General features: G+C 45.5%; 1 protein-coding gene across 2 annotated transcripts; it reads left to right on the plus strand.

Moving 5' to 3' along the window:
• The first annotated feature begins 569 nt into the window (after positions 1-569).
• On the plus strand, positions 570-16,726 carry LOC137902923 (major histocompatibility complex class I-related gene protein-like). Of its 2 annotated transcripts, XM_068747029.1 has the most exons (7): positions 570-644; positions 5,113-5,382; positions 6,683-6,961; positions 7,882-8,187; positions 9,618-9,721; positions 10,606-10,725; positions 15,986-16,726. In XM_068747029.1, exons 1-6 carry the CDS (start codon positions 593-595, stop codon positions 10,693-10,695), a joined length of 1,101 nt encoding a protein of 366 aa, XP_068603130.1. In that variant the 5' UTR covers positions 570-592; the 3' UTR covers positions 10,696-10,725; positions 15,986-16,726. The 2 variants fall into 2 exon arrangements, with proteins under 2 accessions (XP_068603130.1, XP_068603129.1); XM_068747028.1 differs by lacking the exon at positions 15,986-16,726 and having other exon boundaries at positions 10,606-11,953.
• The last annotated feature ends 202 nt before the right edge of the window (positions 16,727-16,928 follow it).

Genomic DNA, 16,928 nt, shown 5'->3' on the forward strand with positions numbered 1-16,928 from the left:
AATTTTATTTTTCAGTATCAAAAGGTTCAGTTGGTCGAACATTTTTTGTAGTTTAAATAAAGATTTAATTATTATTACGTTTTTTCTGTTACAGACTAAAACAATGTTAATAAAGTTATTCTTTGTTGTAAGTTGATGTATATTTCTTTCTTTCTTTTTCTTTGTTAATAAAGATACAATGTTATTCAGAGGTATACTTATAACAATTTTATAGACAAATTATATTATTTATCGTCGCGGTGGAGAGGGTGTGGGGTGCTTTCTTTTTCCTCGGGGGGGCACTGTTGTGTGGGTGTGTCTTGATCTGCAGTGTCATTCTTGTAGCTACATTGTTCTACCAGCAGGGGGCAGAGTGATTCCATTTTAGACAGCGAGCACGAGGAAGAAGGAATTCCGGTTTTGGACTGACAAATAAGATAAAAGCTGTCTCATCATTTCAAGATGAACAACACAGACTTGCGTAAATCTGGAACAAGTACCGTACCAAGATGGCGCCGCCGTAACGGAAACAGTCCCTGTTGACCCTGCGGTGAGTCACCGCAAACTCCGCCTTCATGTGCGTTTACAGTTGTTCGTGCTTCATCACAGCAAAATGACGTGCGTGTTATTTTTTCTGCTTCTGTTCGTTCACCTTTCCTCACCAGGTAAGGTTGCTATTTAAATGTATTTAAACTTTATCCGAGTCGGTGTGGAGCCGACACGAGTTTTGACTTGCGCGTAAACGCGCCCACTGAACTGAAAACCATATTTGGATGTGAAATCATCCAGGCAGCCTCCGTTGGATATTATGGGCTGCCGACATCATTTTAGAAGCTTGAATAAACATCGCGTCGTAAATGGACAACTTTCAAACGCACACTGCGCCCGTTCGCTCAGACTGACGCCCCGGGGAACGAGCAGCGTCCCGCGTGCAGCGAGACGTTCATGCCGGGGATGAGGAGACGCCTCATGTAATAGCACCTCATTATGTAATAACGCCTATGTAATAACGCCTATGTAATAGCACCGCATTATGTGCACATGTAATACATTTTTACATCATTATGTAATAACGCCGAATTGTTTAATAACTTGCTGCATTTTTCTGTTATTCGTGTTAAATGATGGAATCAGTTGAAAGTCAAATTTAAATTATGCTGAGTTTTAGAAAAACTATAATTCTCAAATGCCATAAAGGCATGTAAGTGATTTATGACTGTAGTTTAATTATTGTTCATTTTGCTGTAGATTCAGGTCATTCGATTTAAAGAATGGGAGTAGGAGAAGCAGAAATACGTTTTTGACTTCAGCTTCTTCTTTTTTCCCTAAAAATGTGTGTAAATTGTATATCCTTCATATGTATGTGTTTTGTATTGAACCAGAAAAAAACAGCCCCCCCCCCCCCCCCCAACTGCTCCGGGTGCGCCGATCATGGCGGCACATTCACCTTATTCCCTCTGCATGTGTGTGTTTCAAGGGGTGTAAACATAATTTTGTGTGCTTGCACTGTAACAAAAAGTTTTCTTTCTTATCTGATGCAAATATGTGTGTTTACATAGTGAGCACATGTTTACATTGTGTTTGGAGTATTTAGTTTATATTTTTTTACTTTGCATATAGTAAATGCAGGACATTCCTTGTTTCAGCTTCCTGACAGTTTACTTTTAGTATTTCCTTTTTACATAACGTCAGTCACTGCTAGAGTTCTATGCAATTTTTATTCTTATAGTGATTGTGACCGTCACCTGCCCTCTTGGCGGACTAGCCTATTCCTATTTTATTGATTTTATTACCTGCTTACCGCCGTAGAGGGCTGTGCACACCGCAGTGAACATACAACATGGACAAACAAAAAGTGACAAATACACAGTGTTCTGAGAAGAAAGTGCAATGGATTTATTTGTGCCCCTTAATTCTACCCCTTCCATCCAATCATCACCAAGAGTTGTCCCAATACACCAGGTTCACATCAGTCTCTAGAGGAAAGTATGGATCACCAAGTTCTCAGATCTGAGGAAAAAGAGAGAGAGCATAGTGAGAGCCACAAACACTGACCCAGCAACCTCCACTAACTCAGAGATCTGTGTGCGGGGTTGACTGTCTAAACGAGTTTTGATAGGTGCTGGAGTGGTGGATCTGGCATGCGTGAAACCTCCACCTAAGAACGGGGCAGCCATCCCGGACCCAACAATGGCAACATGAGCCCCCAGATCACCCCAAGCAGCCACAGCAACCCAAGAACGACCACCATGGCCCCACCAGAGCCACACGCAGAAGAACCAGTCCAGGGCCCGGGGGCGACTTACACCAACACAGCCGACGAAACCTAGGTCAGCGCAGCGGCACGGGGCACAGCGGGCCGGCCTGGCGCCCCACCAGCACCCAACACCACGCCCCCCACAACCACCCGCCCCCTCACAGCACCCTCCACCCATCCCACACACCCCCCCACAGTCCCCCAGCCCCCCCCACGGCCCAGCCCCCCACCCCCCACCACCGCCCCCATCCCCACCCCCCACCCCCACCGCACCCCTCCCCCCCCACCACCCCACCCCACCGCCGAGCTCGGGCAGCCCCCCAACCCAGCGAACCAGCGTCTAGGGAACGGGAGTAGACAGTGCAGGGGCTCCAGCCCTATCCGACCCTATACAGCCATTTGGGAGGAGAGTATTATTCCCTGGGATGGAGAGTAGGGAGCAAGAGGCCGGACCACTGTCCCACCCCAGGCCCAGCCCGCTAAGGCCCCACATGCCGCGCCAAGGCCAAAAATAAATAAATTGATTGTGACCCTCCCCCCCATACCCTGTCTACATGGCTCCCCAGATCCCAGACTGGGGAACCCTCCCAACACCGTGAATGTGTGGACACCCAGGTGCTATATACACATGTATGTAGTGCGTTAAAATTTGGGGCAGGAGGGGCCAGACGGGGGATGCGGAGGAGGGCAACGGCACACTCCTGCCCTGCGCCCTCCCTCTTATCTCCCCGCCTAGCACCCACGTAACCCCATGTGGTGCATTAAAATGGGGGGGGGGGGTTGCAGAGGGACGCTTGGTGAACGCCCCCCAGCACCAGGCCCCCCAGGTGCATGTACCCTTTGTGTATATTTACAAATGTGTTGTGCTAAGGTGGTGAGTTAAGAGGCGCAGCACATGAGGCCCCAGCCAACCAGGCGGGGGGAGGAGGGAGCCCGACCCCAGTCCCCAGCCTCACCCATCCCACCCACAGGTGTCAGAGGGCCCAACCATGCACAGGGCCTGGATCGAGCGCCGCCCCCGACGCATCCCACCCATCCCCCATAATCAAGCCCCCAGGAAGGAGGGAGCCGCGAGGCCCCGGCGGGAGGCAGGATGCCGGAAGAGGAGATGCGGGGAGAGAGGGGAAGGGGGAGACCACCAGGGGAGAGAAAGGGAGGCGAAGGAGAAGGGAGAGGGGCGAGGGGGAGGCAGGACAGGAGACGGGACCAAGGAGAAGAGGGCGAGCGGGGGATGGGGAGGGTGGAGGAGAGAGGTCAGGGAGGAGGGAGGGGAGGTGAGGGGGCCATGGCCAAGCCAGGTCACCAGCCGGACCCGGGCCGCTACTACCAGCAGAGGAGTGACAGACTGCTCCAGCTCAGTGCCATCCCGAACGCATAGGCCAGCACCCCCGCATGGCGACCTAGCGGAACACCGGCGGCCGCCCGAGAAGCATGCGCCACCCAGCAGAGACCCGAGGAGCTGGGTTGCACATATCAAGCCACGGGGACAGCCCCTGAAGAGTTAGCCCAGCATGCCAACAGCCCCAGAGATCAACCATCCTTGTGTGAAGAACATTGAGCTGGAGACTGGAGCTGAAACATAGAAAGTTAGAATGGCTGGGCGGCGATGTATTTCTGAGGTCCACTCGGTCCTGGATACAGAAACCGGGTTCCTAAATGAAAACAGAAACAAGATGAGTCATGCCAAAAACAAATTGGAAGCAGCATTACCATTTACATCGTTGTGGTGGCTTTCGCTAGCAGGCAGAATCAGGTTGCAATATTTATATTTAATGATTTAATAAAAGGAGACCAACTTTCTGTAAAATATTTCAAATATTTTTTATTTATTTTTTTGGAAGCAGAGATTTTTGTCGGCTGTGTTGGTGTAAGTCGCCCCCGGGCCCTGGACTGGTTCTTCTGCGTGTGGCTCTGGTGGGGCCATGGTGGTCGTTCTTGGGTTGCTGTGGCTGCTTGGGGTGATCTGGGGGCTCATGTTGCCATTGTTGGGTCTGGGATGGCTGCCCCGTTCTTAGGTGGAGGTTTCACGCATGCCAGATCCACCACTCCAGCACCTATCAAAACTCGTTTAGAGAGTCAACCCCGCACACAGATCTCTGAGTTAGTGGAGGTTGCTGGGTCAGTGTTTGTGGCTCTCACTATGCTCTCTCTCTTTTTCCTCAGATCTGAGAACTTGGTGATCCATACTTTCCTCTAGAGACGAATGTGAACCTGGTGTATTGGGACAACAAATACTTTTAGTATTTCCTGATTACGATCCATCTCTTCATGCTCCAGGTTTCTCTGGAATTACACTAGGGGTTCGGTTTGGTCCACTTGCGTACTGTTTCGGTTTTTCGGTTTTAGAATTTTTTTCTCATTATATTTATTACTAGCGCGATCTAAGTGCTCCGTGCGGAACCAAAGTTCTGGGAGAGTTTCTGCACGGATGCCTCTGAGTGTTGGACAATATTGACTGATTGGAAGAGGCGCTGGAAGCTCGCAGGTGTGCACACATAGCAAAACTAGCAAAGCATTAGCTCTGTATTCCAGCTAGCTCTGCAGCTAGCATCTTGCCATCGTTACCACTCACTTCTTTTGGATCCATCACTAATAAGAAATACTCACAGATACAAAATCACGCAAATAATGGAAACACAGCACAGGAGACGAGTACCCAAGGCGGTGAATACCTGAACTGAACGAGTGAAGCGCGCTCGCAGCGCTCGGCCATTTAGCGGCAACATCTGGAAGTTGCTCGCGTCTCAAATTTATTCTCGTGTCTCAAAGCTAAATTTTGCTCGGAACACTCGTATGTCGAGGTATTACTGTATTTCTTTGGAACGTGGATGATGCTGTGCATAATACTGAATGTATAACCCTTGTTTGTTCTGCAGTCAAACATTCCCTCAAGTATTTCTTCACGGCTTCTTCTGGAATCCCAAACTTCCCAGAGTACGCGGTAGCGGTACTGGTTGACGATGTCCTGGTGGGTTACTGTGACAACAACATAAAGACGGTGGAGATCAAACACGACTGGGTCAATGCGTTATTCAAGAAGGAGCCTCATCATCTGATGCTGTATCGACAAGAATGTTTCGAGAATGGACCCAACTACTTCAGGAACACGTTGAATACTCTGAATCAGCGCTACAACCAAACCGGAGGTACATGTTACGTCTTACATTTATAAGCCAATCGCATTTTAGTTGACCTTTGGTGACCTTTCATTGACTCCACCATAAGTGCATTTCTTCATGGTGGTCCGACGGTGCAGGCGACTTGTATCCGACTCTCTGGTGTGGGTCAGCCGTGACATCGTGTGACTCATCAGCCCCGCCCTGTGAGAAATAAATCAAAGCTCAGATAAAGCTCAAACTCAAACACACGCACTCGCACTTTCGTTCTTCCTCTACGTGATTAGACACGTTTATGTTTAGCTTCCTGAATGATATTTTTACATTTACTTGACACTGGTGGTGTCCAGCCCTCTTTTTGAAATAATAGTTTAACCCTTTAAAGCCCGCACCATGAAGTAATCGTTAGAACACTCTAATGTCTGGAAATTTGTAAAAACAAACAAACAAACATAAATGTTTATATAACTGCTCTACTACTGCTCTAACTTTTGCAAAATCCGGATTTTCTTTTCATGTAAAATGCAGATGCATGTGTTTGGCTTGTATCTATCAGCTTTTTTGGGGGAAAGGAAAATCAAACTTTTGGAAATAAAGGGTTAAGAATGAGAGAGGGAACATGGAGATGAGCGATAAAGGACCACCTTGTTGCTGAGAGCTCTGCCCTATGCGCACAGTTGCACACACGCACACACACACACACACACACACACACTACCGAACACTGAAGCTGTCTATATTTAAACCGGTCAGATTACAGTAGATTGATTTTGCAACAAATTAAAATTCAACGAGGCGTTTTATTTGGATTCAGGCGCACATTCAGTAAAACATTTCCGTCCATAACGTCCAAACTTCATCGCGGGTTCATGGTCGTCATCTTGCAAACGGCACCGCGAGCTGAGCCACGCGAGCTACGAGTACACAGGAGGACTGCACTCAATATCTGTCCTTGAAGTACTATTACACTAAAAACTTTTAGCACTTTCTCATCATGATTGTTTCGCAAAGACTATCAGTTACATTTCATTAATATCAATTGGAGCTACGTGAGATGGTATAAAATAAATGGTCTACTACTTACATTATGTTAAGTACACTATTTAATGAAGAGACAAATTGTTTACTGTCATTTGTATTTGGATATTTTAGCAGAAAATATTGTTTTAAGGAAGACTGTTTTTTCATGTAATATATATGGCTAAATCAAAAGACTGTAGCTACCTAAAGAAGGATCTTTACCCGGTTTACAACCCCCCGCTGTGAATTACGCGATGCGCGGCATTTTCAAGATTTCTGAGAGTCTCTGTTTTCTGTCTCTTTGTCTCAGGTGGCCACGTTTTACAAAGGATGAATGGCTGCGAGTGGGACGATGAGACTAATGTGAAAAAAGGTTTTAATCAGTATGGCTACGATGGAGAAGACTTGATATCATTCGATATGGACACATTTACGTGGGTCACTCCGCAGTCGAAGGCCGTGTCCACCAAAGACAAATGGAATGCCGACCGGCCGAGAATAAAACACAATGAGAAATTCCTCACTCAGACTTTGCCCGGTTGGCTGGAGAAGTATGTGGACTATGGCAAGAGCACGCTCCTGAGAAGAGGTAAATTAACATGATGGCGTCTTCTTTTTCTGTTTCTGAGTTTATTCCTAATCCTTCTTGGGTTAGGAATCCTAATCCTGAGTCCCAACACTGTGTACCTACTGTTGAACAATCATTGACAGATATGAGCATGATTGTCAAGCAAACATGGTGAGCTATTGAAAGGGGTAAGGCTGCGTTTACATGGACAAAATGTCTTTAATCCGATCAGAGTTTGGAGTCAAATTATGGCCGGATGCACTGTGTTCATGGGCCCTAAAAATATTGATCCGATTAGGACTTGCGTGTTCATGCGTCACACTTTCGATCGGAAGAATTATTTTGACATGCGCAATTTTACCAAATATATCGGAAATAGTAGAAGAAGAAGAAGCCATAGCGACTTCTGTTGTAAACAAAACATCGAATCGAATCGCTGATGTCGTGCAGTAAGGACGGCTTGTACCGAAACGTCGGAATACGTGTTTCCATGCGCCCTGATCGGATTATTATTGAATGGTATAAAAAAAAACATCCCTCTCGATCGGAATAAAATGTTGACCGGAATGAGCTTGATTAGGTCAGACTAATCTGATTTGGGTGTGTACATGAAGCATTTTTATTCCGATCAGGCTTTTAATCCGATTAAACTTGTCCATGTAAACGCAGCCAGTGTTCTTGATATGAAGTAACAGAGAAACTCCTGTTCATAGTTTTTAAAGTTTTTCACGCTCTCTTTGGTTGCTTCTCTTGCTTTTTCACCATGTGCCTTTTCTATTCAGCATTCCTCATGATTCGCTGCTTCCCTTGATGCCCTTTCATTTATTCATTTTGACAACCGCTTTTATCCGCAACCGGATCGCAGGTAGCGCTGGAGCCCGTCCCAGCGGTCTTTGGGCGAGACCCTTACGCCATGTCTCCCTCTCACTCCGTCTTTCCAGAGCTCCCCTCAATGTTTCTCCTCCAGAAGACTCCCTCCTCTCCGGTCACCTGCCACGCTACAGGTTTTTATCCTCGTGGTGCGACGCTCACTTGGAGGAAAGATGAAAAAATGCTTCGTGAGAAAGTGGTCCACAGAGAGATCCTCCCCAACCACGACGACACCTTCCAGATGAGTGTTGACCTGAAACTGTCATCGGTGGCACCTGAAGACTGGACGAGATACGACTGTGTGTTCAAGCTCTCTGGTGTGGAGGACGGCGTCATAATCATCCGACTGGACAAAGACAAGATCATAACCAACTGGAGTAAGACTGAGATTCGTCCGTTGTGATTGTGTCTGTTTTTATTTCCATCTACAATCGTTGGCTCAAAATCTATTTGTGCTTAAGTCACTAGAAAAGCACTCAGAGTGCAGACCTCTGCCAAGCAGCTCATTTCCCTCCTAATGCTTCAGATTCATTGACCTTTCTGTAAAACACGGCCACATGACTTAGTAGGCCAATCACGACACTACACTCCGTGTCTGTTTGACACGTGTGAGCATACGTTTTCGAGCATACGTTTTGATTAGCATGGTGAAACATTACCCCGAACGACAGGAAGGAGGTGTACGGTTTATGCCCTTCCCCAAAACGTTAAACTACTATGAGAAATGTCTGCGTTTGTGGAGGACCACACGAGCAGTTGAAAGAATTAAGAAAGTGGAATGAAAAATACAAACTTTAATCTATGCAGAAGTAATGAACAACTACTAAAGTGACGGGATCAATGCAGCGTTAGGGACTAATTCACTGTCTCGTATTTCATGTGGTTAACCTAATATTTAGGTCTCTGTTACATGCTAACGGCGAATGGCTACTGCAGCTAGCTTTAGCCTCCCACGTTACTGAAAACATTTAACTTTTTATTTTATTTACTTGAATAACGGCACTTTTACTGTGAACACAAACCTCCGTGGTGACAACTCTAATTAGCTGATTTGCACCTGACTTCGAGCTTATCGGTGGGATGTTTGTATTACTCTGCATGGTTATTGAATAACTATATATATAAAAAAAACACCCATAAAATCCGAGTGGAAAAAGGCTTCACTGAAATATGTGAAGCCCGTCTGTTTATTCCTGAGCGAAATGTTGTTATCCTTGAAAAACAGGAAAGAGAAATCACCAGGGAGATCTGTCAGCTTGTCTTACTTAATGCATTTTTGTCCATTTTGCTCAAATATTGTCTGATTGCACTCTGTCATATTAGGGGGGGGTCATGGAAAGGTAAATTGCTTCTTTGCAATGACTGTAAAATCAATAAACTATTGATCTTTCTAAATTGACTCATGTGGCAGCTCACGGTTGCCCATCCCTGAACTAGTCCTTACAAATTCCAGAGCAAACAAAAAAACAACCTGAATCTTAAAATGTTTATAGACAAAGGATTAAAAGAAAAGGCCAGCCAGATCTGAAAAATCACAGTGAATTTCTTGCTCCTCAATACATTTATGGGTCTGCACAAAACAGAGTTGCAGATTTCTCCTGAATGCCTGGAGAAGATTCCCAGTGAGCAAAATTCTGTTAAAAGTACTTAGATTTTGGACATCTGGAATGGTTTTAGGATATCTCTGATGCACAGTGGTTATACTAGATAACATACATTCAAGTAAATGCGTGTATGAATAGATAATTGATTTGATAGATCAACGTATATTTTAACCGACTGTTCTTTCGTCATTTTCTTCCAACAGAAGATGCCAATGCGAACGTGGTCCTTATCGTTGCTGGGGTGGTCGTCATCGCCATCCTCATTGTCGCTTTTGGGTTACTGTACTTACTTTACAAAAGGAGAAAGGTAAGAGGGAAAAATGTAACTCGTCCCTGAAGAATTCCTGTCAGGGACGCTACAGAGCGGTTCAGCCCCCCCAGCCTGACAAAGCAAAATGTCTTCAGTGATCGCTGGTGCTGCGATGAGCGACTGCAGCACATGCAGTTCGGAATGGATTCACGTTATGATTTTGATTGAGTTTAGCCATGCTAAAAGTAAAACTTTTTTTTTTACTGTATTTTATTTTAATGCAGAAAAAGGAGCCTTACACATACTGTATTGTTCGCTGTACCTATAGATCATGAAGGTTCAATACAGAGTGGTTGACACTCTGTATTGAGCCCACACATCCAAATAAATAAAACCTGAGACAAAGACGCAGGAAAAAGTGTTGAACACAGGAAGAAATGGAAGTGCAAAAAGCCCAACATAACTTTAGACACTCCTGTGAAGTACTGAGAGAATATATTCCGGTCAGATGAGAGCAGAACTGAACTTTTTGGATGCCGTAACCATGTATGGAGGTCAAATACTTCACCCCAAAAACACCATAGCAACAGTGAAGTTTGGGAACGCCATGGTGTGGGGCTGCCATCAGCACACGACAGGGGCAAACTTCCTGTAATTGAAGGTAGAATGTACAAAGACATTATTGATAGAAATCGAATCCCATCAACCAAGAAGGTGAAGATGAAACAAGGGATGATCCCAAACACACAAGCCAAGGAAACTTTCAGAGAAATAATACAATGCTGCTAAAATGGCCCAGCCAATCACCTGAATTGAATCTAATAGAGAATCTGTGAAAAGATCTAAAGATCAGCGTTAATAGAAGAAGTGTTATGAACCTGCACTTTACTTTTGTGTGCTTCTGAGCCATTGACCACATTTGCCTCCCTCATGCTACTCAGGTGCAGCCGAAGACGAACCAGCAAGATTCCAATACGCCACACCTGAAAGTCCCCACCAATCACCAGCAGCCTCTCCTTAAAACTCCTTAAAACCTGACTCGACCTGCTGTTCCCAGCCAGGTGATGTTCCGTTCCCTTCTGTGTCCTCCCGTTTTGCTCCTGCAATTGTTGTCTCCGGCTGGCTCGTCTTCAGAGCGTGTAGCTCTTTGCGTATTGAATGTTGTGTTTTTTAGGCCTTTTTCTTACGACCCGTCTCGTTGGGCAAAGAGAATTAGCACAAAATAACCCCGATGGCCGACGGGTAAAATAAATTTTATTCACCACCCAGAAATTTGGGAAAAGGTTAACAGAAATTCAACGTTGCAACAAACAAATCAAGAGGGAGCAACCGTGGGTATAACCGTTTAATGCCGAGGCAACAGTCTCAGCAGGGACTTTCGGACTTCCCTCTCCCCAGCCACCTCCTCCAGCTCTTCCAGGGGGATCCTGAGGTGTCCTGGGTCTTCCCCGAGGCCTGCTCCTAGTGGGACATGTGGGGAACACCTCCCCAGGAAAGCGTCCAGGGGGCATTCGAAATAAATGCCCCAGCCATCTCAGCTGACTCCAGTCGGAGGAGGAGCAGCGGCTCTACTCCGAGTTCCTCCCTGGTGACTGAGCTCCTCACCCCGTTTCTCAGGATGTCTCCAGGCACCCTGCAGAAGACACTCATGTTGGCCGCTTTATCCGGGATCTTGTCATCGCACTAACCACTACGCCAGAGGTAGTGGTTAACCGTTAGTTGTGCCACCCCACAACTTGTAATAACTACAAAACAATTATTACAGAAGTAGCTACTCAGGTTGTGGCCTCAATAATTCCTTCTGTCCTTCATGTTCACATTTTTTACTTTTGAAAGATGTTTGTGTTTGACATGTTGAAACAATAAAGCCTGATTGTGTGTAAAGAGGCAGGACAGGATTAGATGTTTATGACCCCAACAGCACATTCGAAAAATGTCAACAGCTTGTCTTTGAATCCAGGTTCTTGGTCTCGATGTGCCGACGCAGCTTTGAAGGCTCGTTTGCTAGATTTCTCCACATTTTACGCAGAGCAGACTTACTGCGGCATCCGCTGGAGATAACCGCGTGTTTTCAGCATGACTCTTGTTGTTGCCTGTTAAAAGAAGCTTTCTTTTTTTGGAGGTTGTCGGCTACTCCTCTTTCTCCTCAGCTGTAAAGAAGCTCTCCAAATATTCATTCATTATTTTCTTTTTTTTACGAATTTTCACGTGACCAAGATTCACAGGGGATAATTAAATCTGGTCGTTTTTCAAGATGAAACGCATGTCAGACTCTAATAATCAATTAAATTGAATTTTTTTAAATTATTGACTCTTTCTGTGCTGTCTGTGTTTTGATGCGTATGTATGTCAGTGTGTTTTATGGTCTGAGTTGCAGTGAATGTGTATTTTCACACATTACCGCTAGAGGGAAGCATAAACCTAACATTCTCCAGGTTTGACAGAAGTCGCCACAGAGGCAGACCTTGATCACACGTTTCATTTGTTTGGCTTTCTTATTTTAATTAAAGCCGGTTGTTTGCAGAAAATCAGCAAGTCCAACCTAAGGTCTGGATCTGAGCACTTCCGTCTGTGCAGCAGTTTAAAACGGAATGAATGAAACAGAGCATGATGCTGCGCCATCGTAAAGATGATGTCAGTGGAGACCTTTTTTGGTTGACTGTTTGAATTTCATGATAGAATTTATGGTCATTTTTATTATTAATGTCCATAAGTTCCTTTTGCCTTTTTGGACAAACAGAAGACAATGCTTTTTGGTAACAATCATCAAAGATTGGTGTGACATAGCGAGATAGAAAGTCTGTTTGTCTTCCAATTCCCATCTTGTTGAAATACCTGGGGCCATGGACCTGGACATCAAAATGGTTGGACCTTCAAGTAGGATACTGGTCTGAACCTCACATCAAAGTCCACCCAAAAAGGGTTGAAAGCTCATAAAATACAGGTTTTGCCGTGGCCGTCTTAGTCACCTGATCTACAAGCGTCTGCGCAGTGTGATGAAGAAGAGGCCACAAAGTTGGAGAATTTCTGTATGGAGGGATGTTCCCGGATTGCTCTCCATCATATCCACAAACTCATTACATTCTACATGTGACCCTGGGCTGGTGACGCATCCAGGGTGTATCCCACCTCTACCGTGACGGCGTGACCTGTACTTCGGATGAGCGGCCGAAGATGGGGTGACGTCTCATCTTCAGGAAGATGAATGAATGATGCTTTGCATATTAAATGTATATATTAACAGAAATAGCAGTGAGAAGACGGCTCTCAGGAGGGAGCAGACACAGTCACAGGATGCAGAAGTGTAGACATCTGATGAAACGTTTCTGGAAAACCTGCCTTGCTCCGGATGTGGAGTGTTTAAGATGTCGCAGAAAGGGAAAAAGAAATGCCGGTCAAGTGTTTCATGACATCACAGAAGCAGAGAGAGGGCGTAAAGAGGAGGATGTTGCTTTGTTAGGAGACATGTGGTCAGAAGGGGGGGGGGGGGGTGTTGCATCTGAATGGGGGAACAGCCGGACACTCGCATGGGTCCAGCTTGCCCACACGGTTCAAGCCTCGTATCCCACAGTCTTTTCTGGCTTATGGAAATTTAAGGAGTTTCACAAAATGGAGTTGGAACCAGGGAATGTTCCATATTCTGTCATCTCCACGTCCCTTCCTGCGTGTGACAAGGTGAGAGCACAGCTGGAACTTGAGACTGGAGGCTATGGGTGTGACATTTGACGTGACTCCTCCCCCTCTGTGGTGTTTTGACATGTTTGTAGCACTCAGCCTGACAAAATGCTGCAAACACATCTGAATTAGTAGCTATGGAGTGACCCTCTCTCGCTCTCTGTCTCTCTCAACCCAGCCAGTCCAGACAGATGGCTGTCCACTATGAGTCTTAGGTTCTGTCCAAGGTTTCTGCCTGTTAAAGGGAAGTTTTTCCTTGCCTCCATTGCCAAAGTGCTTTCTCTTGTGGGTCAAGTTGGGTTCTGTCTTTCCCTGCTACTCCTGTAAAGTGCCTTGAGATGACTTTCTGTTGTGATCTGGCGCTATAGAAATAAAACTGAATTGAACCACCTGCAAGTCCAAGGGGTTTCCAAAGGAGGATGGAACTTCTGAAAAATCCTGAACTTCTGAGAGAGCGTTAACCCCATTTGACCCAGAAGCACCTGCGATTCGAGCTGCAGGTCGTAAACGTTATGGAGAAAACATACAGCAACATAATGACAGACGACAGTCATTGTGATATTCAGATTCATTTATTTGTAACCGTAACTGTTTGCCTGGTTCCCCCCCCCCCTATTTGTTGTTGTTTTTTAGGAGGGGGGGGGCTAGTATTCAAACATTTGAACCCTGGACTTTGCTCACCGTATGTTTCTGTCTTTTCTGAGGCCTGAGGTTTATATTGATGCGCACTGAATACATTTTACATAGTGATTCACGAGTTGAGACGGTAATTTAGAGTGTCCAGTTCAGAGTTAAGCAGTGTTCTAAAATGCAGTCCAAACTCCTCATAATGACATTTCTTTTTCTTTTCTTTTTTTAGAGAAACATCCTCTTCCCTGTAGTGACAGATGTCAGATGCACACAGACAGACAGACAGACATTTAAATTAATCAATATCCCAGTCACGGAATAAAGTCTACCTCAAGTTCACACGTTCTCACGGCATTTGGAACCGGCTGCTCATTTTGTCCAGGGCAACTCCGCTGACCCCTGAGCCACCGCCAGGGATTGTCCTGATGCAAATCAGGAGGGGGAACCAATTCATTGTCGCACAATTCGATTAGACATCCGCATATTGAGCAGAGCCTATGAAAATTTGCCAATACCTCCCCTCCCTCTCCCCACTAACACCCCACATTCTGTGGGGCCCCCCAGAGGGATGGCTCCCCATGACCCCCGGGGTGGCCTGTGTCCCAGCACCCCACTCTCCCTCTGCCTCCCCCTCCTGTCCCCTCCTAGCCCTGTCAAACCTAGCGACAATACGTGACCCCGCCCCAGAGACGGGATGATTGGAGTTCAAGGTAATGTTCCGTCAATCTGTCTGTCTGTCTGTCTGTCTGTCTGTCTGCAGGCACCCCTGTCCGGCTGTGGCCGATAATCACATGCACCGCTCTATTTAACCCTTATAAGGTATTCGGGTCTGTGGGACCCGTTTTCAGCTTTTATCTTAAGAAAAATGATACAAATAATTATTTTTCCAACCTAATATTTATTGGCCTTGGCTCATTTTTTGTGAGGAACATAAATCAGAAAAACATTTCAATGATACAGAACTTGTGGAAAACCCAAAGGAAAAGTTTCATTCGTTATCTTTGTCTCTGCGTCCTGTGGGTCCAGACCTAACAGTGTCACTCCACACCTTGCATGTCAGAATCAGAATCAGAATCAGAATCAGAAGTAGTTTATTGCCATTGTCTGTCTCAAACAGATGCTGCAGGACAGCGTCCCTCTTTTCTGTCTCAAACAGATGCTGCAGGACAGCGTCCCTCTTTTCTGTCTCAAACAGGTGCTGCAGGACAGCGTCCCTCATTTCTGTCTCAAACAGATGCTGCAGGACAGCGTCCCTCATTTCTGTCTCAAACAGATGCTGCAGGACAGCGTCCCTCATTTCTGTCTCAAACAGATGCTGCAGGACAGCGTCCCTCTTTTCTGTCTCAAACAGCTCTGCCAGAAACACTCCAAACTCCAAACTCAGTGGGCTGGGAAGCGGAGAAGTTCACCGGTTTGAGTCCCAGCCCAGACTAAATGTGGAGTGTGGGCTGGTGGCTGGAGAGTGGCCAGTCTGCCTCTAGAGCACTGCCGAGGTGCCCTTGAGCAAGGCACCGTCTCCCTCATCTACTCCAGGCGCGCTGATCATGGCGGCGCCTTCACCCTATTTCCTCTCCGCATGCATGTGTGTGGTTGTTTCGAGGGGCCCGTGTAAATCCAATTTCAGAAACGCTCTAAACCCAGAAGAAAAAACTACGTTCATAGCGAGCACGGTCAAGTTTATGCGCCTGGAGTAGCTTTCCCCGCTCATTGTGTTAGCTCTTTGTGTTGCATTCACATGCACAGAATAATTTCTGTATGATAGGCTGACTGATGAGATGTACCTACATCCATAGTTACCTATAGTTAACTAATGCGTTCGGGTTAAAGACATCTGAACAGATCCGAAGCTAGAGCTTAAAACACACGCCAGGGCTCGTGCGCGTTCATCATTCAACGTGTGTTTGTATGTGTGCTGAGCTTCTGATCACTTTGAAGCTCGGCTTTCTGATTCTTGGCAGGGAGTGCGCGTCAGCAGCACTTACAATTAAATGAAACTGCTTTTGGTCACTTTCCCAGAGTGCACTGGGAAGGAGGAGGACAGAGAATCTCTCTGTCAAATCGCCACGGCTTGGGATGCGAGGAGATTGCTGGGAATATCAATAATCACTCGAACCAAGGATGAGCCGGTGCCTGTTTTTGGTGCAAGCCAACCACCTCAGGAGCAGTTCAAGAGAAATTACAGAGCCGTCCTTCCTTCTTTTGAAGCCTCTGCCAAGACAATGCATGAACTTGTATCTCTGCACAATGACAACGACGGCGCATATTTAAATCATGTTATTAATTTTTACAGCGAGAATAAGTGTTATTAAAGTTTTAGCTTACAGAGACTTTCAGTGTAAACAGCGGGAATAAATAAAACGCACTGCGCCACACATGCTGAATGTTTGTTTTTTGGGTGTTCTTTTGTCTTTAAAATAGGTTTACTGTCGTCTTCAGCTGGTTAAGAACAAAGACTAAATGTCATTTGGCTGTAAATCTCGGAAATTCTTTTGTGCGCTACATTTTTTTGATCTGACTTTCCACCGTCAGCGGGGTAAACACATAAAGGCTGAATTTTCATTCTTGGCTGAACTTGTACATATTATGAGTATTTTTAATTTATTGTTATTTTGCATCAATGGAGTAATTTATTTTTATTTTATTGGTATTGTTAAATGTCGATAATTTGTGTATTTATTTCAACGGAAACAAGACCGCAAGGGCTTTTTTGAAATGCTCCTCTTAGACAGGATGCTTGACTGTACTTGTACTGTAATACATGCTACTGTTTGTCTGTACTTGTACTCTAACATTCTATCCAATAAATATATTCATCATCATCATCAACTTTTATCTTATTTTGATAATGACTGACTTTAATCAGTTAAAAACAACCGTATCAACATGAAAGCAAGCGCAAGGTGAATAAAATGTGCTTGAGAGAGATACGGATTTCATTTTCCTTTTCCTTTGTCTGATT

Source organism: Brachionichthys hirsutus, chromosome 13 (assembly GCF_040956055.1).
Source record: "Brachionichthys hirsutus isolate HB-005 chromosome 13, CSIRO-AGI_Bhir_v1, whole genome shotgun sequence".
NCBI lineage: Eukaryota > Metazoa > Chordata > Actinopteri > Lophiiformes > Brachionichthyidae > Brachionichthys > Brachionichthys hirsutus.

What these genes read in the sequence shown, in the direction of transcription:
- LOC137902923 (XM_068747029.1), top strand. Translation starts at nt 593, where the DNA reads ATGACGTGCGTGTTATTTTTTCTGCTTCTGTTCGTTCACCTTTCCTCA. An exon ending in GAGCACGCTCCTGAGAAGAG is followed by an intron (nt 6,962 to 7,881) that starts GTAAATTAACAT and finishes CCGTCTTTCCAG; the next exon opens with AGCTCCCCTCAATGTTTCTC. An exon ending in CAAGATCATAACCAACTGGA is followed by an intron (nt 8,188 to 9,617) that starts GTAAGACTGAGA and finishes TTCTTCCAACAG; the next exon opens with AAGATGCCAATGCGAACGTG.